Source organism: Poeciliopsis prolifica, unplaced genomic scaffold (assembly GCF_027474105.1).
Source record: "Poeciliopsis prolifica strain line A6 unplaced genomic scaffold, Auburn_PproV2 SCAFFOLD012, whole genome shotgun sequence".
Taxonomy (NCBI): domain Eukaryota; kingdom Metazoa; phylum Chordata; class Actinopteri; order Cyprinodontiformes; family Poeciliidae; genus Poeciliopsis; species Poeciliopsis prolifica.
Window position 1 is genome coordinate 1,851,698 of NW_026562387.1, and position 25,226 is coordinate 1,876,923.

Sequence of the window (25,226 nt, forward strand, 5' to 3'; positions counted from 1 at the left end):
AGGCCGGGAATATAACACATGTTAATTGTTATGCTGACCAATATACCACCATCATGAGAACAAAACCATATTTATTCCAAAAATATGTAAAAGTTATAGAATGGAATGTGACAACGCTGATGTAGTACCCCCCTCTGACCAGCAGGTGGCAGAACGGGACTGCTGCGTTCAGCTGGAAGCTGCAGCTGCTCGCAGGAGTGTCAGCTTCGTCCAGCAGTGACTCGTGATGAATTTAGAAAGAGGAAGTGTAGGCCCAGAATGCAGATAGGAGAAAACCCTTTTCCAGTTCTGGGTTTCCCTGATGTAATATCACAAGCTGATGTTGGCCATGACTAAATATGGTCGCAGTCACAGCAACGTAGCTTAGAGGCTTGTTGAAATATTATTCATAAGTTGACTGCACACATTTTTCCCCCATCTTCGTTTTATTGCATTTCTACCAAATTGCCAAAGAATGTAGTTTTCAAGCAGGAATAAAAGAAAGAGAAAATAACTCACTTATGGCATTTTGCCATATTTAACATTTTGTTCAGAGGTGTGGGGAATGAATTTGCAAAGCTCTTTACAATCACCGAGTTTCCTACAGAAATGAGCTGCTGACGAAGGGCTGGCCATAATTGTTCTGATGGTAGCACACACACACACACACACACACACACACACACACACCCACACACACACACACACACACACACACACACACACACACACACATATATATATATATATATATATATATATATATATATATATATATATATATATATCTCACACGGGGGTCCTTTCTCAACATCAAGCTTCTGAGGTTTTCTGAGGTTCAGAAACAATTCTGCAATAGTGAAAAAATAGCAATAGTGAAAAAATAAGATGCATTTTTGCATTTTTTAAAATGAAATATTGCCAAAAATGTAGCATTTAAACTATATAAAAGCCTCTAGACTTATAGCTTTGTGTACAATCTGTGCTGAAGTTTTTCCCAGAACACATTTCAGAACCATCATCCTTTAGATTGGTTTATTCGTTTCTCATTGAGCAGGCGGAGGAGATCCATTTGTTTTCGCGAGGACATCCGTCTTGAAATTGAGCTATTTTGCAAAGTATGGACAAAGGCAATCTTGGTTTTCTTTGTTTCTTATTTCTAAAACCATCCATAAATTCCCTTTCACCTCACTGCATTGGTGCTACTTTTTGTTTGTCTTGGACTAATCAAGAAAGTTATGAACAACACAGCTGCTGCAACACAGACTGCTACAGCTATCAGAACCCAAATGTCTTTCAAGAGCACTGAATAATTTGTGTTGCAGCATTTATTTTCCCTTTGGGCTCAATCACATAATTTCAAATTTGAACTGAACAATCTGGTAGTGATGTGACAAATATGAACTTGTTATATATTCATTGCAACTCTTTGTATGTGTAGAATAGATTAACTCACAGCGTCCTAAAACGTAATAGGATATTATAGATTGATGGATGCGACATAGTCTGTTAAAAAAATGACTCAGTTGTTGTTGGACATAGTGATTAATACAGTGACACTGGATTTTTTTTTTTGCTTCTTTTATTGTATTTATTACATACAAAATAAACATATTGCAAACACCGGGTAATTTTTATGATTAATACCAAAAAAGTGGATATAGCAGACATTATCTAACAAGATGTGCACAACACAAATCACATATGCATTCTTCAGCTTTTTTTTCATACGACGAGTGGAAGGGAAGAGGGGATGGTATAAATATTCCACAGGAATCAACAAGAGGAAAGTCCATAATTGAACTACAGAATGATTCAGTACATGCCTGTGTAATTCACACATACGTAAACATATAGCTTACACTCCAAGAGATAAACCGGCACCCCTTCCAGGCCAGCTTCACGCCAAAAACGATCGGCAGAGAGCTTAAAACGCTGTAAGCTCAGAGCTTGAACTCGCAAAAGCCAACTTTACGTCATCACAGCCGGTCGTGTCTGGATGATGCGAGTCTGTCGAGCCGTGAGAAGCTGCGCTCCGGTTCCGACCGCAAAGAAAATAAAGGAAAGTAAACAATAAATATTGCCTGGCCTTTCTCAACGCCTCTTCAGCAGTCGCTGTGCTGCAGTGTTTGCCTGAGAAAAGCCTCAGGAGCTGCGTTCCCATTCATGATTAGGCGAGACTTGACGTTTTGAAAAGAAACTTATAACGTCAATTTAGGGGAAAAAAACTTGTTTCCGATAAAAAAAAATTTAAAAAAATTGGGATGTACATTTTTTAATGTTTTTTTTTTTTTTTTTTGGCTTTATCAAAACTGGTCTATTTTGCAAACAACCACAATGAAACCCAGTTTTTTTGTGCGTCACAGCTTCGCAGCTTTTCTTTTAGTTGGGATCCTCGTTAAAGAGCTATTTACAACAAATAACCCTATTCTATGCAGCCTGTCATAAAGGAAAGTGTTTTTGATAGAGAATAAAATAGTCCCCAGAGAAAAGGATTCCAACATGAGCTAAAAAATAATTAATTCAGGAAGTCAGAATTGTTTCTGATGAGTATATAGAAATAAAGAACCACCACAGAGTGGTGGTTCTTTATTTCTCCTGCAGATCTATATCTTTAATGACACACTTTATTTCAACCTGCAGGAATCCATCGCTATGTTTGAATGACTTTGTCTATGTTTTTTTGGGGGTTTTTTTTACGAATTTCCTCTTTCGCAAAACATAAAGATGTGAAAAGGTGTCTTGGATTAATGAGAATATGTAAATAAAACATACATGTACCCACTTTAGCTGGAAAGGATATAGGAAACTCTTGCTAAAAAAACAGTCATTGCTGCATCATCGGTCAACTGAACTCCCCACAGTACCATGATGTTAGTCTGTGGGAAGACAATTCCACCCATTAATAGATGCGAGACTCAAAGCAGATGTGCTTCTGTTCACTCACGTCTCTTTAAGGCTTAAACTTGAGGCTTAAAGGCTGCGAGTGTAAAACAAAACCAAAAAAAACTTGTCACAACATCTGCTTCCACCTAATGTAAAGAGTCTGCTGAACCCGGGTACCATGTCTCTTCCGTTTTCCTCATGAGTCACGCTGCCTGCAGCTCACTGTGAGTTACGACTCAAAGGATCAAAGCAGATGGGCAGCCAGCTGTAACCACAGCTCGGCTTCTGGTCACAGCAGTCTCTTGGGGGTGAAACGTTAGCCGTACTCAGAGGTAGGGGGTCCTGTCACCAGTTTGCTGTACCCTGACAAGGCCCCCAAGTCAATGTACAGCGAGCCCTTCCTCCTTAAGTGGCCAGAGTCTTCGGAGTACAGAGATGATTCTGCAGAGGAGAAAGGCGAGCATGTGTTAAAATCCAGTTGCGTCTCTGATACCATGACAGTTTGGAGCGCAGTTCCAAAGGGCTCACCCTGCGTTGTGTCGTGTTGGTGGCTGGGCTGCCGCAGCAACGCGTGGGTGGCCTCCTCCAGGGCCGAGTCGAGGCTCCAGCAGCGCGGCTGGTCCTCCCTGGGGGGGTTCAGGGCGTCGTCCTTCAGCAGCTCGGATGCAGAGCTCCGCAGGGCGGGGTTCCTCTCCAGGGCTCGCCCCAGGAAGGAGCGCATGGCCGCGCTGCAGTCCTCAGGTATGTCCTCCAGAGGCGGGGCCTGCTTGTGGATCTGTCAGCACACACCGAACACAGGACGCGTCTCATTAAACCTCAGCCAGACCAAACGGTGTGCAAATGTCCCAAAATATCTCTGTCAGCAAACATAGCAATTTGTCTGACAAGTTAAAAACAGAACAATGGGCTATAGTAAGACTGAGACTGCAGAGGTATATAACCAATGCTCCATGACGGGTTTCATGGAGAAGTGAGTAACTGCTTGAATATACAGTATATTAAAAAAAATAAAAGGTAACCATTCAACAAGCAGAACCATGTAATGGAAGAAGTAGAGACGCAAAGAAGCAGAAGTGACGTTGGCTCACTAAGTGTGCAATAGGTCAAACTCATCTTATCTCCTCACAATCTAGTCTGAAATAAGTCACGGAAACTGACGTCAGGCTTTTAAGCGCAGCAAGTTATGTCTGCCTGTCTTGAGGAGTTTTGTTGCCAAGCTTGACTTTATCTTGCTTCTCCAATATTGACAAATGCAATGATAGCAAAAAATGTCTCTTAGTAATTATTATTGGATGCCCTATGTTTGGCAGCGACATGTGAGCCTGTCTGGCATTTTGGTGGTCTCGACACAAGAACTTAGCCTGAAACAAAAACAGGTCAGTTTTAGTCTATAAACCGGATAATGAGCCTGATGAGCATAACAACTAGGCAAAAGTACTGAGACAAGTATGATAGGGTTACCATAGGGTTGGGTTGGACTGTTTTGTTTGACAAAATGTCAAAATTCTCTTGCAGTTGGTTCCAACTCTAGAATGCAGCTTCATCTTTGCACGCCCCGTGCCGTGCAACCACATGACGTGTTTAGCCGGTGTTATGCTAGTACAGACGCAACCCAGTACTGAACTCTGTCAATCTCGACTGATGCATCAGCAAAGCGTCTTCTTGCAAATGATTTAACGGTCGGACGGTGCCGTCGCTGCCCATCACTCCACCGTTTACGTCACCAGTTTTGTCCTCTGGTACCTGTTGTAGATGAGTGCAGTATCTGTTTTTATTTAAGCACAAACTGTTTCGGTGGTTTGTAAGGATCCTGATAAAGGCCACAAGCCAAACATGTGTTGGCTTGCTAATAAAGTTGCTCCCTCAGTATTTAAAGTGTTCAGTCAATAGAGGAGGCCTCAAGGTCCGGCGTCCTGCAACTTTTAGATGCGTCTCTGCTTCCACACACCCGAGTCAAATAATGAGGTAATTTGATTAAGGTGTGTTGGATCAAGGACGCATCCAAAAGTTGCAGCACTCCGGCCCTTGAAACCTGGGTTGAAGGACCCCAGCATGCACTTTGCATGTAGCTGATGCTATGCCAGATTAAATGATAAATGGACTCATCTCATATGGAGCTCCTTTCACTCAGTTTCAATAGACAGAACTCTTCATAGTACAGTTACATTAACCCATTTGCTTTCACAGATGCAACTTGGGGTCAACTTGACCAGGAGGAAGCTGGAATCAACCCCACAACCTTCCGATTGCAAGATGACGCCTCTGCCCACTGAGTCACAGTCGCCTCAGTGAATATATGGATTTCTGTTCCTGATTTGCTTGCTCCTTGCAAATCCCCGCGCAATGGTACTATGAACTTTCTCCAAACCATTCTGTTTGAGACTTACGTTGTGCTTGTCTATGATTACATGTCAAAAGTGAGAAAAACAATTGAAATGAGCAAGAGTACTCACAATGTAAAGGTAGGACGGGTAGGCGGTGCGCGGGTAGCGCCTGACCCAGGGAGGACTAGCAGTCTGCATATGGATGATGGTGGTGCCCAGACTGTAGATGTCCGTCTTGGTGTTATGTCCTCGACACAGAACCAGTTCTGGACTCATATACATCTGTTTGAAAAGAACGTGAAACCACATAAATGCCACATGTGGGCTGCAGACCCAAAACGACAGAACGAGAAGTGAAAGCTGTTCCACTTTTAGTGATCATCTATTGAATTCTGACTATCAGAGAAGCAGCAAACAGGAAGTGTCCTCTTACACAAAAAGGGGCTTTCTGGGATAAACAAGCTAACCTTTCGGCCCACGCTCTGTGTGTATGTGTGTCAAGGTATGTTCAGTGCCAAATGTTTATTGGCCTTCGAGTGAAAAGCAAACACAGCAGCTGAGTTCATCTTTGTTTTTCTCTGCTGGAAATTCCAGCTTGCTCTCCCGTGTTAATCTGTGTCTGAGCATCTCGCCGTATTCTCAGGCTCTCTCTCGCTCTCTTGTTGCCACTGGGTGTCTGCCCTGGGACTTTCCGCAAGCCAAGCCGCGAGAGGCTCTGCGTGCAGATGTGACACACAAACAGGCTCAAACATCTGAAAAGCAGGGAGCGTATGTTGTTGGGAGAGACGGGCGTTTGAGAAATCCCTTGAACTCTTTCCAAAACCTCCTGCAGATCAAAGCGAGAGCGTCCTGGACAGACACAAAACCGTTCTGAGTTTTGTGTCCAGCAAGTAAAGCTTGCTGGTCGTTGATCTCAAGAGCTCGATCTTTAGAAGAGTGTCACAAAAGGACAAACAAGTGCAGACAAGTTTAATGACTAATTAGTGAAAACTTGTGTGAGGGGGGGAATTGAGCCTGAGTCAGAAACAAGACGCCTGCTGGCTTTTCTAGTAAACATGCATCAAGTTTGATTCAAGGAAGCAGCAACAGAGAGAGGCTGTGTTCGAAAGAAGCTTACGCTTGCATCCTGTACGGTTGCATCAGGCTTTTGTTTTGTTTTTTCTTACCTCTGTTCCTCTGAGGTCTCTGGGGGTGTACATGTCCTCTGTCATCTGCACCGTCAGACCAAAGTCCACCAGCACGGCCTTGTCCGACATCAGGACGATGTTGCTGGCTGAGAAAGGAGAACGCAATGATTCAGAGATGTTGCAAATCGGAGAGGTTTTTCTTTTGTCTTTTTAGCAATTTTGGAGTTTCTGCAGAAAAAAGCCAACACATTCCAACCTAGAGGCTGTGGAATGTGTTTTGTGCTGATTTGAAATGAGAAGGATGTAGGGTGTGTCAAAGGCATGTGGACAAGGAAGTGAAGTGAATGGTTTTGGTGAAGCTAATCCTTGCCAGCAAAACACTCCTTGAGAGAAACAGAGTTGGGGTTTGATCATTAGCAGGAATGTGTTGCATACCACAGAGACAAACCAGAGGGACAGGCTGGCTGTTGTCGTAAACCTTTAGCCCTTTTTCCAGACACCAGCTCTGACTGAGAACGAGGTTGGAATTTCCACACTGGGATACTTTAAGGCTGACAGATTTGTGAGTGAAATCCTTTGATCCCAGCTGTACTGGGTGGCTACCTTTCATCATATTTCTTCTTTACGCTCTACATTCCGGGCATTGATGGTGAACATCGGATTTTTGTCAGCCTCACCTGGCAGCATTTGAAGATTTGCTTTCTGGTTGTCTTAAATGAGTCACTTTTCCTTCTCAGAAAATGAGTGACATGAACTACACTCATCTGAGGCTTCGCTTCAAAGCGAAACTAGGATATTGTCACAAAGCTGCTCGGCCATTTCCTCGGCAAGCTCAGCACGTCCGCTAACAGGCGTGAAGAGCAAAGCATTCATTTCCTGTTTCTCTTACGTTTGATGTCGTGGTGGATGACTTTGTGCGAGTGCAGGTACTCCAGCCCGCGCAGGACCTGCTTGGTCACCCAAATGATCTCAAACTCCCTCATGGGCCCGCAGCTGTCCAGCTTCTCCAGGACTGAGCCACCTTCCCCAGCCTCCATGAACAGGTGGACGCTCTGGTCCCAGAGCACGGCGCCGTACAGCTCCGCGATGTTCTCGTGGCGGAATCGGGCCTGGAACTCCACATCGGCTGCTTTGAAGTTCTCGATGGGGATCTGTGGGGAGAAAGATCGAACGCGAAGTTGAAATCAATAGCAGGAGTGGACGTGTTCGCTCAAGTTAAAGGATGGAGCAATGCTTTTGGTAAATAAATTAACATGCAAACTTGCAGAAACATGAAATGCTAGAGAAAGAGTTCATCAAGTAAGAAAGAAAGAGCAAGGTTTTTAGCCAAATGTATTTTAATACGCAAACAGGGATTGCTGTACTGTCAAATATAAAAACACTATGTGCCTAAAACGCTTAAAGTATCATTTATGTTGGGATATAACCGACAATTTTGAACTAATATAAACATTTTAAATGTTTAAAACTTTAGGGAAAATTTTGAAATGTGAAATTATTATAGGTTAATAGTAGCACTTTAAAAAGTGTTTACAAATAGTTCTATGTTGGGCTTCTTAAAAAAACATGAACAAAATAGGAAGTTCAGGAAGTTGTAGGAAACTAGGTCAATAACACTGATTAGCATAGCAGAGCACAAGCTATGCTAATCAGTGTGTGTGTGTGTGTGTGTGTTCAGTTTAGGCCATTCAGAGATTCCGGTTTACCTGCAGCTTTTCTGATTTTGACTTAGCTTAGCAACAAAGCTAACGCTAGCCGCAAAACCGCAATCTTCACATCAAGACTGGCAGCTTCAGTCCTGCTCTAAAGACTGAAGCTGCAGGTCTTCAGCCTTCATACCAGAGAAAAGTGGTTGCTTCCCCAACCTGTTGTTTGACATCTCTAAATCACCTGGAAGGAAGCTAAGCCAGGCCGGATAACTTAGTTTAGCTTAGCGATGAACAACAACTCTTGCTGACACATTCCATTTGTTCTGCGAGTTTCCGAGTTCCAATTCAAATGAATCTCCTGGACTGAAAGTTATTCAAAAGCCAAATGTTCTCTACCAACACAACAACACAATCCAAAATGGGTGACACACCTATAGGACACCTGGGGCTTTTTCCACTATTTTCCTTCTTCCTCCATCACACATCACTTTATTTTGTGACTTTAAAACATAACTTGAAACGTATTTTGCATGGAATACAGATAATATTCATGCAAATCATGCAGCTGAACAACCTGTGCTGCATTGTATTTCGGAACGACTGGAAAATTTGAAGATAGGAACAGTGCCAGTGTGATCACTTATATTTTCACTAAGTCGATTGCAAGTCATCATAATATTACACAACCTCAAGTACTGAATGCATTAATAATGTGTTTAAGTGGAGAACATGCCATGAAATACGTCTGCCATCTTATGTTGCTAACAGTAGTTATCTTGGTTAACCTGCAGAAAAAAAAGACAAATCCAATCCAACTTGTTCCTGAAACAAATAGAGAAGAAGAAGAAAAAAACTATATTGCAACTTTGCATAATATATTAGCAAAGTGATTTAATTATAGCAGCATTTTTTGTGACCTCCATGTCATGACTCAGAGATTCCCAGCATCCCCTATAAACTGGCTCCAGGAAGTTTTCCCAGCGTATTCACTGCAGCGTGCAGAGTCAACATGAAGTTCTGATAGGTAGGAAAGGTAGGAAACTGCTCCTTCCTCATTTGTCAATATTTTCCATGCACCAAAGAGTAAACAACACCCCCTCCACAACCACAGCGCCACAGACGCACATAGACATCGTTGCACACATATAAAGATCACATGATGTCTTGTGGAAATTGTGGCATTTTCACTGAAATTGTTGAAAAAAAGAAGAAGAAAAGACAACAAGGGCTGCAGTGGGAAGTTATGTTGAATGTCCAGTCTTGCTTCAGCCTTTTCCCTTTTTGTACGTTTTCAACAGAGCGCCGCGCTCTCTTCCTCTTTCAATTCAGAGGAAACTGTGGCTGAGTTATGCACACATGACTGGTCTCTGCATGCGCCGCCACACGAGCACGCTGTACTTCACTTGGGCTGAGGAAATATTTGGCACTCAGAGAGAGAGAGTTACAAGAAATCAGGCGCAGGTCGAATTCCAGAGAGCACTCACCAGTTTACAGGCCATCCTCTTCCTGGTCGTAATGTCCTGAGCCAAGTGAACTTTCCCAAAGGAGCCCTTAGGCACGAGACCAGAGCCTGGATTCTTGTAGGTCAACTTCCATGGAAACAGGAGAACATCCAGGTTGATCTGATAGCGGCCTTTCTTAACAGCCATGTCCTTCTGCACAGCATAAAAACAAAGTTAAACTTCTGAAAGAAAACACTAAGCGTCAGCAAAAGACCTGTGGGTGAAGGCAGCGAGCCGCACCTTGTTCAGGAGGACTCCCATCTCCTCGGGCAGGTGCTGCAGAGCCGCAGCCTGCATGTTGGACAGGAGGTTCACGAAGGCCAGGATGTCTTGCACCGACCCGTAGCGGACACCCCCAACCCCGTTGGCGTAGTCCTTCTGCTCCTTCCCCGGACTCACTCTGTCCCCGATCTCCTCGTTCTCGTCCATCTCCTCCTGGGAAAGCCCCTCTTCATCAAACGACAAGCCCACTTCTTCCTCCTCTTCCTCGAGCTGATAGAGCGTCTCTGCTGCGTTGATGATGTCCTCTACGTTCATGTGAGCCAACAGCAGTTCCAGTCCGGTGTCATATTTGTAATCCATCGTGGCGCTTGTGTCTTCTCTCGCGACCTGAAATCAGACATCAGGAGGTCATTGGTTTTTGGTCAGGCGGCTCTCTGCGGTCTGCCCTGCAGAACGTACACCTACACCAACACTCATGCTTGGACAGAGCCTGACTGAGGCATTTGGCGGGGAGGGGCTGCTGGGAGTGTTTTCGAGGCAAAGGAGCAGTTGCAGAGTAAAGCCGGGAAACTCCAGCGAAGGTCAGCCCCTCCGTTTACAGACTGACAGGGAGTCATTAGGGAGGAGAGGGACGGAACTTGACTGATTTACAGCAAACTAAAGACAAACACCCGCTTTCTACAGAAACATAAAATAATTAACCCTTAGAAAGAAAGGAAGAAGGAAACAAAAAGGGAAAAGAAAAAGAAAACCACTGCCTACTTGACAAATTGGAAATACAGATGAATGTGTGAAACATGTCAGTTGTGTACGTCATTCCAGATGTCTTTGTTCACCACCTTATTTGCCTCTGTGAAGGTTTATTCTGTTGCGCTGGCTGTGTACTGCTCAATGTGTAAATTATGTGATCTGAACTTTGTAGAAATTGTAATACATTAACAATAAACCTCCTTCAGACTTGGCATACCACACCAGATATGAAAAAAAAACAAATAAAAAAAATGTAATCATTATGACTAAATGGAGACATGCAACACTTACCTAAGATGTGTAACAGGAGATCATCATCATCGTTGCCTTCCCATAGTGCGTCTGGTGGAGTCTGTGATCAGAGTCTGACTGCTGACTCTAAAGGAAGTAAACAAAGGAAGTTATATGTCGACTGCACGTAGGAGATGACGCTGGTTGGGCGGATACTTTCTCTTTGCAGCTTTTGGTTTGCCTTTTTTCTTTGGTATTCAGAGATGGAAAGTCAAAAGGTTGTTTTTTTCCCTTTTTGCTCAGACCATTTCTTTTTGTTCAAAGACCTTTTACGTCAAGAAATACGAGAGGGAGGAGAAGGCAGAGAGTCCTTTGAGTTTGTGGGCATCCATGGTGAAGATGTGAAAGAAGAGGGGAAATAAATTAGCTGAAGAGTCACCATCCCACACAGGAGATGGAAGGAAACAGCAGCCTTTACTTTATCTGGCCTGTAATGCAGTTGTCTAATGGACTGTCTTCAAGGAACATTTCTTTTTATTTCTAATAAAAAGAAATGTAGATGCGTCAGTCAGAATACTATAGATATACATTGCAAAAACACATAATTTGATCCAGATGTTTTTCTCTTGTTACTAGTGAAAATATCTCAGCACGTTTGAAATAAAACAAAACTGACTCAAAAGTAGTTTTTCTGCAAGATACAAGAGATGAAAAATGAGTCAGCATTGGTAGATCGTTTTCCTGTTATGAATTTGAAATATCTGCCCAATTTTCTATGTAATGGTGATTTACTTAAAATAAGCTTGTTCGAGATAAGAGGCTTTATCCTAGAGACATTCTTGTTCCGGTTTTTTCAGGCTGTAACGTTATAAACTTCAGCATTAAGCCACCAAACTATATCCATCTTTTTATTTTAGCATTCAACAGTGGGACCTGCAGACTGACAACAGTCTTAAATTTTTTTTTCAACTTATGAATACATTTCTTACCGCATAGAATGACTTTCAATGCAACATAAATGAATTCCTCACTTTTTCTACATTCATAAGGAGCCCTGTCGTATGAAATGAGTTACGTTTGGAACTTCTCGCTTGCTGTACGCACGTCTTCTCCTCGCGCATGCGCTTTTCGTCATCCTTCCGAACAGCAATGGCGTCTCCCTTCATTGTGCACAGGTTACATACGAGAGGAAGGAGCCCCGTTGTGAAATGCCTGAACACAATCGAAACGATACTCCGTCGGAGTTTAGGAACCGAGCCGGTGGTCGCTCACACCGAGGGAGCTCAAGGAGACGACAGTGGTCAGTAATATGACGTGTTAAATCCATTACTTTGCAGGTCAGTTGTTGTGCCAAGGAGAAACCATTACAGAGTCCGCAGAGAAAACTTTCGATTTCTTTTCACTTAGGTATTGTTTACGCGGCTTGTAGTGTTTTAAAGATTACAAACCGCTTTAAGATACGGTTTGTGCACACATATAATTCGGCATGATTTATGACGACCAAAAACACCTTATTAGATCAAATATTGAAGGTATCATTTGAAAATAGCGAGTTAAAGAAGAGTTCATGAAGTCTGTTAATGACATCTAAAAGTCCGAACTATAACCCAACAAAATACAGTAAATATTAGTTTATTATATATATATATATATATATATATATATATATAATATATAATATATATATATATATATAACTAATATTTTATATATTTGTTTTATATATATATATGTATTTATAATGAATAAATTATATATTATGCAATTGAAAGTTGTTGAACTTATTTTAATTTATTATTGATGAATTGATTTATTTCTTGATGCTTAGCTGCAATTAACCTTTAAATAAGTGTAAGAACAAAGTTTCTGTTCAATCTAAATATCTAAATATTTACAACCAAAAGCATAAAGTAACTGTGAACTTTTAGTAATGTCTTTTTTTTTTTTTTGTCTACTAAACGTGTCATGAAACCCAATTAGATGGAGGGAAAGAAACAAAAATAGTCCAGAATGTCTCGATCCACTTCTGAGACATCGATTTTACTCAAATGTCTCTCCCTAAATGAAACCTGTGGTCTCCTGAGGGAAAGCCTGTGATTGTGGTTGTTTTTCCTCCAGGAGAAAGAGATGGGCCCAAGTCTTTGTCCGAGCTCATGGCGGATCGACAGGAACAGGCAGAGAAGTCGGTTCTGATCAGCTGCCCGTTCAGAACCAGCGAGAAAAAGTTCCTTAAGTTTTTATCAAAGCACGGCGACATCAACAAGCACTTCTTTTACGAAAGCTACGTAAGTGAGAGACGCCATGCGTGCGTGTGTGTGTGTGTTTTAAGTCGTGAGCTCGATCTCCGCCTTCCCGCCTGTGTGTGTGTGAGACGGAGCTGTGGGTGTGCGTCCTTCAGGGTGTCTACGCTGTGGTGGAGTTTGCCCGCCGGGACAGCGTCATCTCTTTACTGGAGTCGGCGGCCATTCCCAGGATCAAGCACGAATGCATGGTGCCATTTAAATCCAGACTGCTGTCGCTGAGCAACCAGAGCGTGGCGGCCTCGCCAGCCCAGCAGCCGGGGTTCCCGTGCCGACCTCAAACCACCGTTTCCATTAACGAGCTCATCCAGCGCCTTTCCAGGGAGGACAGCGTAAGCATGTGGCTCATCAGGGGCCTGACCCTGGTTGGGTTTTTTGCGTTTCAGGCAGAACCGATCGGAGTCTTCTCACTCTCGCGTCTCTCCAGGTAGACGATCAGATCGGCGCCCTAACTGAGGCCTACCAGCTTACAGAGGAAAACAGCAGGCTGCGCTTCCTCGTCTGCTCTCTGCTCAAAGACGTCGCCGCCGCTTATTTCCCAGAATGCACCATCAGGCCGTTTGGCTCCTCGGTGAACGGCTTTGGGAAGCTCGGCTGCGACCTGGACATGTTCCTGGACCTGGACAGCATCAGCGGCTGGAACTTTAAACCGGTAATGGTGATGCTGGCGCTGCGTCTTGAGCCCGTAAAGCTAAGCGTAGATTTGCGTGAATGTGGGTTTTGTCAGCATCCCACTGGCATTCATCAGTTTCTGTGTTTGCAGTTTGCAGAATTTTGAGAGATTACAGAGGATCCATGTGCTGGATCCATAGGTGTTGCATTGTAAAATCTAATACTGCAATCACACTATTATCTATTTAAGTTAAAGGTTTTATCTGCTACCAATGTTTTTATATTTTTGTCTGAATGTCCCTAAGAAGATCGTTGCTGAGTTGGCAACAGTGGGGTCTTTATTGTTAACTGCTGATGTGTAGACATGAGCTGGTGGGCGGGGCCAACAGTCAAGCTTCGTTCATAGCGACAGAGGACGATGGTTGATTTTTAGACTTTGCGTACAAAGATTGACTTCATATGGAAGTGTCGGCTGATCGTCGATCTGCCAAAATGGAGGAAATCAGGACTGATTTATCAGCTACTTGTGGATTCTCTTACTTTCATCCCAATAAACACACATCCTACAGAATAACACACACAAACCTTTGTGATGGAAAAGAAAACTGGTCTCATTTCTTCACATTTAGGCTCATCTAACACATTTTTTAAAAAAAAATTATGAATAAGAACAGCATGACTGTGGCTTTAGGGTCAAGACAAATGTAATTAATCCTGTGTGTCCTGTATTCCTCCAGGCCAAATCAGGCCTGAGCGTCGAGTACCAGATGAAAGAGACCAACTCGGAGCGCCACGTCACCCAGAGCATCCTGTCCGTCATTGGGGAATGCGTGGACCACTTTGGGCCCGGCTGCGTGGGCGTGCAGAAGATTCTCAACGCTCGCTGCCCCCTGGTCCGCTTCGCCCACCAGCCGTCCGGCTTCCAGTGCGACCTCACGGCTAACAACCGGTACGGCATGCAGCTCGTTAAAATGGCAGTCAGGGATAGTTCTGACCCGGGCCCTGGGCGGTCACAGACAGTTCAGTTTCACTCAGGCATATTGAAATGTCAGTAGTGACTTGGCGATAGCGCCGTCGCCCCCAGGAGAACCTGTCACTTTTGCAAAAGCCCCAAACAGAAACCAAGACTGTTCAGGAAGTGCTGCAAAGCCTCACTCTCTCTCTTTCTCTCTTCAGCCGTGGTGAGACCCAACGGGTCGGCCGGAGCCAGGGGGGGGGGGAGGAGCTCGTTCTAGTTTCAGCACTTCCCCCTCTGGCCTTAAAGATATCTTTTCATCAACTGGCGTGTGACACAAACACGTAGACACCTGCTAACGTACTGAAAACCACTCGGCTGTTTCCGAGGAACTGGAGTGGAACCACCCGCCCTTGGGGGATGTGAGAGGGACTTTTCTCAAATCGAGCTGTTAGATCTCTGAAGCGTGGCATTTTTCTGCCAGAGAGGCCACTCAGTGTGTGAGCGTTTGAAGTTGAGCAGTCACAGCAGTAGCAGTCAGAATCAACAGAATGCTGCTCCCTGGTGGTGGTGTTTATTTTTAGTTTTACTGTCCTCGTTCAACTCAGTCCTCCAGAAGTAAGCAGACTTTCCATCCTTCTACCTTCCAAGCTTGAACCTTTTGGAGCTTTTTAAACAACAACAAAAATCAAGCAAATTATTATTACTTTACTTAATTTAAAAAAAAACAGCCTTTAATTTGGAGTCATGGGGAAAATGTCCTATTTTTGTCTTATTTATAGTGTAGCTAAAGTATTTGTACTAAAAAGTAAACCAAAAATACTTGATAATACTTGGTAATGTTTTGTCTTTTTGCAGGAAAAGTCTGGAAAAGTGTTCACCCTCCTTCAATATGCACATTTTATCACATTGTTTTTGCTTTGTATTATGGTTTCTATAAGATAAACATGGTGGCTGAATGTGAAGAGGAAGAAAACACAAAAAACAAAAAGCACAGCTTTTTTCTTATCTAACAAATAAAACCTGGAAAGTACAACACCGCTACAGATCTAAAAACTGTAGTTTTCTTTCATTCTTTGTAAAATGATTCATGCTGAGTCAGTTTTGGACAAAGAGCCTCTGTAGACATCAGCTGTCAAGATGTTCATAGTTGGATTTGAGTCTGGCACATGATTTTGTTGTAATTTGAAATTTTTGTTCATGTGGACGTTACTGAAAGTGACTCAATCAGTTTCTAAAGAACTTCTTCTAATCATGCAGAAACCATTTCACTGATGTGGGAGAGTTTGTTTGTGAAAACTGAGACGTTTAAAGCCGCAACATGTGACTTTTACAAAATTGTGATTTTTCCATATTTGTTCAAACTGTCACCATGCTGTGATGGTTTGCTATGTAAAGATTGATCTCCTTCACAACGTTTCAGTTTTATTGATGCAGTCTGCAAAAATGTACCAGTCAAAAACAACCAATCGGAGCCAGGAGGAGGGTCTCGGTGCTGTCAATCAATCTTGCGCACTCGCTGGTAAATGAGCTTATGGCAGTTCACCGTTACAGGAAAACCGTTTACTGTCATCAGTGGCTATGCTAATCTGAGTATTCACCGGCTTGCCTCATAGAGTAGCAGAGAGAAAGGCGGAGGCTGTGAGCAGCGCATACGTGAGTTTGATTGACAGCACTAAGACCCTCCTCCTAGCTGTGATTGGTTGTTTCTGATCAAATGGTGTATTTCTGTAGTTAGCACTGCGAGACAGTAAAGGAACTTGATTTCTTTTTTTTTTTTTTTTCCCACAGATTATATCACAACCTAGCAACAGTTTTAACAAATATCTAAAAATAAAAAATAAGCATGCATAAAAAACAGCAACAAACCTTTAAACATCTCCACATCGTCCTCCCTGACCTGTCTGCTGTGTTCCTGGGTCTTCATGTTCTCTAGCAAACCTCTGAGGTTAAATCCAGCGCTCTAATGCGAGCCTTTGCTTGACCACAGGGTGGCGATGAAGAGCACGGAGCTGCTATACCTGTACGGGGAGCTGGACCCGCGTGTGCGCAGCCTGGTGTTCACCGTGCGCTGCTGGGCGCGGGCTCACGGCGTCACCAGCAGCATCCCGGGCCCCTGGATCACTAACTTCTCCCTGACCGTCATGGTGCTGTTCTTCCTGCAGAAGAGAAGCCCTCCCATCATCCCCACTCTGGACCAGCTGCGGGACCTGGCAGGTACCAGCACACACACCCAGAGCCTCACCTGAGTTAGATCAGTTCAGAGGAGCATTTTTTTTTCCCCCCCCACTATTGTCTCTTCTTTGCAAAGACTTTGAAATCTGTTCCTGTTTAATTTTTTCTGGTCTGCTTGTTTTTTTTTCTGACATTTTACAGAAGTGAAGTTTTCTGTTTCGATGAGATGGGGACAAAAAAATCAACACTTAGACTTCTGTTTTATGGTGTGAGCACCACATTTTCAACGCAACAAAAATACATCTGAAAAAAAAAAAAGCAGTAATTCTGTAAGCCAGAAGGGTGAAGGGTGTTTTCTGTAAGAAGGGAGTCCCAGTACACCCACACACTTCTCCTTTTGAAGTAGAAAGAATCATCATGTAACCAATAAGCAGATGGGAGACGACTGTTGGTTTTGGGGGGGTTTTACTGATTGAATAAACAAATGGGTTAATAATTTAGCACAAAAAAAACCCAGCTAATAACCTTAGATTAATTTGTCAGCCATAAACTGTATTTATGAGAAAGTGAAAGTGAGAAAACATCATTCTACCGGCATAATTAATTCAGCTCAAAACATAAATATATTGGAGCTACTAGGGTGTTAACTATTTCAAGTTTTGATATATTGTAAAGAATTTTATTTATCCAATCATCTGCTACAAAGTGCTAAAAAGTTCAACCCCTGCGATATTTTGACATTTATTCCTCCTTGAATGAATATTTACAATGAAATGGGTTATTTCATTGTAAATATTTATTCCACATTTTGAACTGATACTATTCACCGACTGCTTATTAAAGGCCATAGCAGTGCCACTCTCAGTGGTTTACAGAGCTACAAAATCATTCAAGTTTTTTTTCCGGTTGAAAAAGAAAAATGTAAAGTCAATCCTTTCAAGAGGAAGCACTTCCGTAACCACCTCCTGTTGTAGCTGTAAGTCTCTTGGGGTTTGTCTCCACCTGCTCGGCACATCTGGACAACGTTTAACTCAAACTTGATCAGACTGGATGGAGGTTCGTCTTTCAATGCCACTTTTCAAGTGTTTGTATAGATTCATAATTAGATTTAGGATATTTTTCTGCTAGACTTGCTGAAAGTGCAGAAAATAGTGCAGATTCTAGAAAACATTTACTTGAATGTTTTACTTGAACAAATGAATGCCACAATTTTGTTACTAATATGAGTTGGAAACACAGATTTAAAGGTTTATCACCATATGTTGTGATATTATTGTGATAGTAATAATATCCATATTCGTTACTTGTAGGGTGGCCAACCCAGAAAGTTTTATTTAGCAACTTTTCAGACAAAAAAAAAAAAAAAAGCAATATCTGCCAAAATCGGTCAGTGAAGATCGGCGATGGGTCAGAAAACTGGGATTGGTGCACCGCCACTGTCAGCTCTATTGAAGCTGGTGGCAAGATGTGAAAAACGTTTCAGAGGTGGAAACAGTTGTGGGAAGTTTTCCAGGAGTGACATTCAGTACCTTCTGTTGAAATATGTTTTTCAAATCTGTACCACTCTATAAGGCTAAAGGGTAAATTCCACATTAGTGCAGCGTTACAGTCCCTCTCTTTCAGCATTGTTGAAGTTCCTCCTCCCTTATTTAATTTCCCTCTGTCTGTCCTCAGTGGTAGAAAGTGCTGCAGCTCTCTGAGGCGCCAGGCTCATTTAAATCCCCTCCCTCCTCTGGTTTGTCCCGTCCACAGACCCGAGCGGTCGAAGCAGAGATCACTCTGTCCGCCGATCCAGCCGAGCAGCTGCATAATATATGCAAACGGCGGCAAATTGAATTCAAATGGAGTTCTGTCGCCACGGCAGCAGCAGCGGAGGATTAGGAAACCTGCCCTCCTAATCCCAGACCTTGAACTATCCTCAGCTTCTGTGAGAGCGGACGCCATGACGAGCTTTTGTGCCGCGTCGCCGCGATTCCGTTCTAACTGTGTGAGAATCTTTGTCTATATTCCACTAAAGTTGAAAAAAAAAATTTTGCAATTGTGGTGTTTCCATTAAAAAAGGAAACTAAATTAAAATCACTCGCGAATAAAATTGCTCATGTGATTATCTAACAAGTAGTATTTTAATCAATGTCAATAAATATGTTATGCTAATAAGAACAAAGTATTTCTTCAGTGCAAGTAAACCAACGATGCAGATCCTGGTTCAGATGGCGCAGTGACAGGCGTGTTTATTATTTTTAAATAACTTATCACATAAACAAATATATTTGTGTGTGATTTTAATTCTGTTTCTTACTGAATCCAGAATTGGGAAACTGCTTTTTTATTGTTGTTTTTTTTTTGTACTTTAGAGAATACCAACAAAGTTTTGCCTGCATTTTTAATAGAAACAGAACTGATGTGAGTTTGAGTCCACATCAACATGGCCGCCTCGCTCTTCCTCTGTCACCTTGACTGTCTGATAATTGCTTTCGAGAAGTAATATACCCCCCTTCCCACACACACACACACACACACCCTTCCCTTCATGGCCTGCTTAGCTCAGACTTCGTCACACAGAGTGCTTACAGGACAATAAAAGCTCCATCGCTCGGGAAAGGTCGACGACCCCGCCTCCGTCAGACCTCCCCGGCACATCGGCAGCTATTTAAACAGCGCTTAAAACACACACATGCACACACACGCGCAGACTGTCCTCGATGTGAACGAAACGGGATAATAAGGCCGGATCTGGACATGGAGAGCGGCGGCATGACTTACAGCTCGGCTGTTGTGTTTTCGCTGACCAACGTCGAACACACACACTCTGATTCAGCCACACATCCGTCTGCGACTTGTTTACGCCGTGTAAAGGCGAGTCATTTTACCTTGTCCCCTCCTCTTCTCTTCCTCTCTCTCCCCCTCCCCCGTCAAGGTCCCGCAGACGAGAGCGTGATTGAGGGGAACGACTGCACGTTCGTCACCGACTTCAGCAAGATCCAGCTGCAGAGCAACACGGACACGCTGGGTGAGCACAGAGAGGCGTCCGATCGGGGCCGCACGTCACTTTGATGGACGGCGGTGTGCGCTTTATAGACGAAGCACGTTTTATTACATGTGAAACCAGGCTTCCTACTAGAGAACACAGCTGAGGATGAGAGGACGGGCTGTGTGACATACTGAGACAGAGGCAGGAAGAGACACAGACATCTTGCATATAGCGACCCTGAACCTGCACAGCCTGCATCACAGAAAGTTTCCATTGTGTGACCCTTTAAAGCCTCATGACAAACATTCATCAGAAAATTCTGACGTATTTTGTAATTATTATGAATTGAATTCATTACATAGAAGAAACCATTTGTGACTAATTTTTTCAATATTTTGTTTGAGTTGTAATCAATACATGAGGATTCATTTGTCACGACCAAAAACATCTGTTTGACAACCACTATAAGAACAACACTGGATTATACTCAAAAAGCATCGATTATGTTTATAGATTTAAGTAAATCATGTGTATTATGATCTATAAAGTAAGTTTAAATGGATATCGGTAAATGAGAAAGTGGAATAAATGACTTTTTAAAAAAATCTGATTAATCATCAGAGTACTCAGCTGAATACTCAATGACTAAATTTAATGTAGTAAAGTAATATATTTAGTTATAAATTCATAACTATCAACAGTTTTTACAGTTATAAAAAGAGAAAACGCTCCCTCTGGTTTTGAGATTTAGAGAGTCGGATCTTAAAGAGTCACCTTCCTCATCTACATTCACACACATTAATAATATTCCTATTCAAACTTGAAGAAATTAATTGACTTTGAATCTCTTGTTTTGTTTCAGAGCAACTGCTGGGAGACTTTTTTGAGTTCTACGCCATGTTTCCTTTCAACAAAATGTCCATAAACATCAGAAAGGTATTTAACAACCTAATGCAAATAAACTAAAAGAATGATTCACTTTAATTTTAGATCTATTATTTCTACTGCTTATTTGGGGCGTGTTATCTTTTTTTGAAATTGCATTATTTAACTTTTTGTTTTTTTTTTAAATTCCTTGTAATTATTCAGCACTTCATGTGAAAGTACTTTATAAATAAAGCTGTTATAACATTATTATAATAATAATAATAATAATAATAATAATGTATTGTTTAAAAATACCTGATATGTAGATAAAAAGTCTTCAGGAAGAGAAGACTCAATAATGAATCACAATCAGTCAGGGTTTGGCCCAGAAGCTGATTTTAAAAAATATATAACTCTGTGAATATTGACTCTTTTCATTAACTTTCTTTAATTGTTTTCAACTAATAAAATATCAGTAATTAAGCTTCATTCTCAAAAAATCAAATACAAATCTCAAATTTTTGTCCCAAACGTCTGACCTGAATCACCTCCCTTCTTCCACTTGACCACTAGGTGTCAGTATTTAACCTCCACAGTTCCCTCGAGCATGTTGTAGAATATATATATATATATATATATATATATATATATATATATATATATATATATATATTATATATATATATATATATATATATATATATATATATATATATATATAAAGCATTGCCACTAACTTCCTGTCATGGAGTCCATGTCCTGGGTGACTCCATGACAGTGTCATCCATGTCATATATATAAAGCATTGCCACTAACTTCCTGTCATGGAGTCCATGTCCTGGGTGACTCCATGACAGTGTCATCCATGTCATGGGTGACAAACAGCCGAGGTCAAACATAAAAGTTGCATTTCAAACTCTAAAATAAGAAAGACAGCTCCTGCTTTGTGTTGCATTCATGTACACCCTGGAAATTATTCAATTATCACGTTCACAAGAGGTAACGAACCTCCTACTTGGTTATTACATAATCATTCTCAGGACAAATAATGTCTTGGGGAGGGTTTGATGTGGTGGCCGGGCCATTCATGGCTCATATTAGAGCTTAATAAATTGATCCCCTCTCCGAACAGAGGGCCATCTTGCCTAATATATGGGATTAATATGAGGTTTGACACAGCTGAGGATGCCTGCAGGTACGCTGTGGTCATGGCTGAGGTGTATAGACATTCACCAGTGCAGCTGCGGCCATCAATCAGTTTTACTGTGCTACAATTCTTCAGCTCATTCCGCCTCTTCAGCAGGTTACGGCCAAACGGCACCGGGGAAGGTTCTTGACCGCTGTCTGAACCACACTGGGACAGTTGCCGGGCGCGACCAACCCACGTATTACATATGTATATGTGCTGCTGCTATGTCAATCATTTCAACTGGTTTTAGTGTAACCTCGTGGCGGTGTTATGTAAAATTGACTTTTTTGAGCTTTAAATTATGTTACGATGTCATTCCCTCATCAAAAGCATAACTGTTCCCAAGTTTTCAGCTTCCATCACACAGTCGCCCACTCTGCTCCTTCAGACTAGCTTCTTCTCAGTGAAACAAATGCTTTAACGCTGTTAAAGGGTTAACAGAGGAGCCATGTTGTGAAGACTTCCTGAAGGCAGAGTTTCAGAAAGAGCAGGAGCTCCTTAAAGACACAGAGGCCCAATTTCAAGACGTTAAATTACAGCCAAATTTGTTTGAAGTCGTTTTTGAAATTTACATCATTTTACAACATAGTTACTTGTAAAATGATACTAAGTGACTGGAAAACACATAATATTGCCCCTGCAAAATTCACATTTGTACTTCAATTTGTTTCTGCTATTTCTAAAACGCGCTGTAAAAAAAAAAAAAAACAGCAATTTTTGGCAGCACATTAATGTTTTTCGATATCTGGAAAGTGAGCAGTTTTGAAAACCTCCACAATTCATCGTCACAAATCAACAGGAACTGCACCTCACCAAGCAACCCCAGCGAAGGTCAACCTGGCTCCCAGCACCTCAAGATGAGCTCTGGCATGTTTGGTGTTTTGTTGTTGATTTACCATCTAGAAACCATTTGCTGCATTCAAGATGTACAGGAAGCTCCACTGAAGCTTTTCAAAGATCTGAATCTGTTTGCAGCCATTTTCACATTGGTCTAAGTGTTGAGTTGGGGGAGGGGTGTGGCCAACAGCATCATTTGGATTTAAAGTGACAAGAGGCCCAAAAACAGCTCAAATCTCATCTAAGAATGATTTTGTGCAAAAAGTGGAATGAACATGTTTTGAGTCGCCATTAAGGAATTGTCATTTAGAACCAAATCCGTTCTGCTTTGCGTTCCTCCAGGGCAGAGAGCAGAACAAGCCAGAGATGGCGCCGCTGCACATCCAAAATCCTTTCGAGACGTCTCTGAACGTCAGCAAGAACGTCAACACCTCCCAGATGGACCGCTTTGTGGCTTTGTGCCAAGAGAGCGCCTGGCTGCTCCAGCAGGGCGAGACCAGGACACACAGGGACAGCGGCGGGACCCACACGGCCAGGCCGTGGGGGCTCGCCTCCCTGCTCCTGCCTTCCAAGGTGGTGGGGATCAAAGGCCGCAAGAAGCATAAAAAGGCGGGGACTACCGAGAGGATAAAGAGCTTACTGGCATCTTTGAAGAACCAGAACGAGGAACCGAAGAGCTGAAGCTGTCTTCACGTTTTATCAGAACTTCACCCAAACTTTTGGGGCCGGGTTTTATTCTTCTGAACTTATGGGAAAATTGCAGATTGCAACTTGGACTGCAGTTCCTGACATGGACACTTGGTGGTGTCCCTGCCCCCTGTGTGTGAATATGAGTTGAAATATAGTAATATTAGCTGTGTATATTACTGTAGAGATCCTACTTTATTTTAATAAACAATAATGTTGCACACTCTGAATCAGACCCGTTTATGACATGAGGTCATCAAAAAAACTCACGTTCACTTTGTTTTTGTATACTTTATGTAACATTAGTGCAAGTTAAACTGAGACATGATGATGTTTTACTGGAAAGCATAAACACCTCAAAGCTCCAAAGGAACAAACACAACCTTACATGTAAGCCTTGGCCGTCTTTCATGTTTACAGAACTGTTAATAAATATGTTTAAATAAATGCAGAATTGGAATGTTTTTACCCAGACAGACATTGGGCCACTTTTCTCCTCAGGATTTAGAATAAGTTTGAATTCCAGCTGAAATGTTTTAAAATAATAAAATGGTGCTTTTTTTGCGTAAATTGTCAGAATATTGCAAATTAAGTAAAGTATTGGGATGAGCTAAGTTAAGTACTTTGATCTGCTCATGAGTTAAAACAGTTGAAGGGTGATTTTTTTTTGCTATGTTCAGTAAAAAAACACATTTTTAATCCTCTTGCGGTCATTCAGTCTCGTGCGTTTTTGTAGGTCACCTCGGCGTTTCGTGCAACGTATGTCATAGTTCCAAACATCTGACACATAACATGGTTTTCAGCCGGTTATGAAAGACACGCGTCACACATTCCATGACGTTCCAGAATCGGGTCAGAACCAGCATGTGAAAATGTGAATTCTCCCTGAAATATTTGTTTTGAACCATCACAGTGAGATCGAGTGTGATTGGGTGAAAAGCTCAATGCAGCAAAGAGGGAAGTCAGCTGCTGCTAGAAGAGTTTTTAATAAAGGCCATCCTGGGAAATTCATATTGATTCAACTATTGTTTGACTCCCTTGTGTCCTGTCCACGGGGGACATTGTTGTCCCAGAAGAGTCCACTAATGGCAGGACATTTCATTGTGGAATAAAGGTGATTTCTCAATAACTTGGTATAAATTTGCTTTGACCTTGAATAAAACCTAGAGCCAAAATCTGACTAACAAATACTCCTGAGTGAGTTTTCGAGGCCTGTGGTTTATCTCTTTATGAATAACAGCTTTTGGAATCACATCTGGGATAATATCTGCTTCATCGCCTCTATCTCTAAATTTATTTAGTTTTAAATAATCTGTGTCAGTTCAAAGGTTGGATCTAGTACTTCTCATAAACAGTTGATTTATTAGAAAGAAAATCTCTATCTTCCAGACTTACTGAAAGGAATGAGTAAGACAGAAGCCTGGATCCTCTCATTTTTGAATATTTCATACGTCACGTTATTGCAAAAGAAACCTGAGACCTGCACTCTACTGACGCACCAACACCTTAAAAATACTGTAGACCTGAAATGTTTCACATTTTCTTTGAACAGAATCACTACTGTACTTAAAAATAACTTTGATTTAATAAATGAACGCAACATTTTCAAAGGCGTTGAGTTGAGGTGGATTTTATCGATGGATGACGGTTATTTGAAGGTAAAACACAAAACCCAGAAACTTGTTGAACAGCTTCTGTCTCCTGACATGCGGCGCTAATTGAATGTGTCACAGTTGACATTTTAATTGAAACGTTTGCTAGTTTCAGAAAAATGTCCAAAAGAATCAAGCTAACCTGTTGATACTCTGTCATTTATTGTAATGCATGCACCAGCATATGTAACTCTGTTCTACATAAAATATGTCTCCAAACATGATTGTTTGATGTATCAGTACAAACTTATTAATTACTCGGTTTTGGTACTTGTACTTGGAGAAGCAGCCCTATGAATGAATCTAACGAT

At 42.0% G+C, this 25,226-nt stretch overlaps 2 protein-coding genes across 3 annotated transcripts; one reads left to right on the plus strand and one right to left on the minus strand.

Annotated features, from left to right (window-relative positions):
* Positions 1-1,543: 1,543 nt before the first annotated feature.
* Positions 1,544-10,803, minus strand: map3k8 (mitogen-activated protein kinase kinase kinase 8). The gene is made up of 8 exons (XM_055037918.1): positions 10,731-10,803; positions 9,708-10,076; positions 9,450-9,620; positions 7,206-7,467; positions 6,356-6,462; positions 5,319-5,471; positions 3,394-3,640; positions 1,544-3,306 (listed from the first exon to the last, which is right to left on the minus strand). The coding sequence occupies exons 2-8, from the start codon at positions 10,047-10,049 to the stop codon at positions 3,182-3,184; spliced, it is 1,407 nt and encodes a 468-aa protein (XP_054893893.1). The 5' UTR covers positions 10,050-10,076; positions 10,731-10,803; the 3' UTR covers positions 1,544-3,181.
* Positions 10,804-11,789: 986 nt separating this feature from the next.
* mtpap (mitochondrial poly(A) polymerase) lies at positions 11,790-23,493 on the plus strand. Of its 2 annotated transcripts, none has more exons than XM_055037915.1 (9): positions 11,790-11,970; positions 12,789-12,955; positions 13,069-13,302; positions 13,398-13,622; positions 14,320-14,531; positions 16,528-16,754; positions 19,630-19,722; positions 20,546-20,619; positions 22,919-23,493. In XM_055037915.1, the coding sequence occupies exons 1-9, from the start codon at positions 11,790-11,792 to the stop codon at positions 23,255-23,257; spliced, it is 1,752 nt and encodes a 583-aa protein (XP_054893890.1). In that variant the 3' UTR covers positions 23,258-23,493. The 2 variants fall into 2 exon arrangements, with proteins under 2 accessions (XP_054893890.1, XP_054893891.1); XM_055037916.1 differs by having other exon boundaries at positions 11,920-12,007.
* The last annotated feature ends 1,733 nt before the right edge of the window (positions 23,494-25,226 follow it).

Coding starts and splice junctions, on each gene's coding strand:
- map3k8 (XM_055037918.1), bottom strand. CDS start 10,049: ATGGATTACAAATATGACACCGGACTGGAACTGCTGTTGGCTCACATG. Junction 7,468..9,449: donor AGAGGATGGCCTGTAAACTG/GTGAGTGCTCTC, acceptor TTCTCCCCACAG/ATCCCCATCGAGAACTTCAA. Junction 5,472..6,355: donor GAGACCTCAGAGGAACAGAG/GTAAGAAAAAAC, acceptor CTTTTCAAACAG/ATGTATATGAGTCCAGAACT.
- mtpap (XM_055037915.1), top strand. CDS start 11,790: ATGCGCTTTTCGTCATCCTTCCGAACAGCAATGGCGTCTCCCTTCATT. Junction 11,971..12,788: donor AGCTCAAGGAGACGACAGTG/GTCAGTAATATG, acceptor TTTTTCCTCCAG/GAGAAAGAGATGGGCCCAAG. Junction 19,723..20,545: donor GAGCAACACGGACACGCTGG/GTGAGCACAGAG, acceptor GTTTTGTTTCAG/AGCAACTGCTGGGAGACTTT.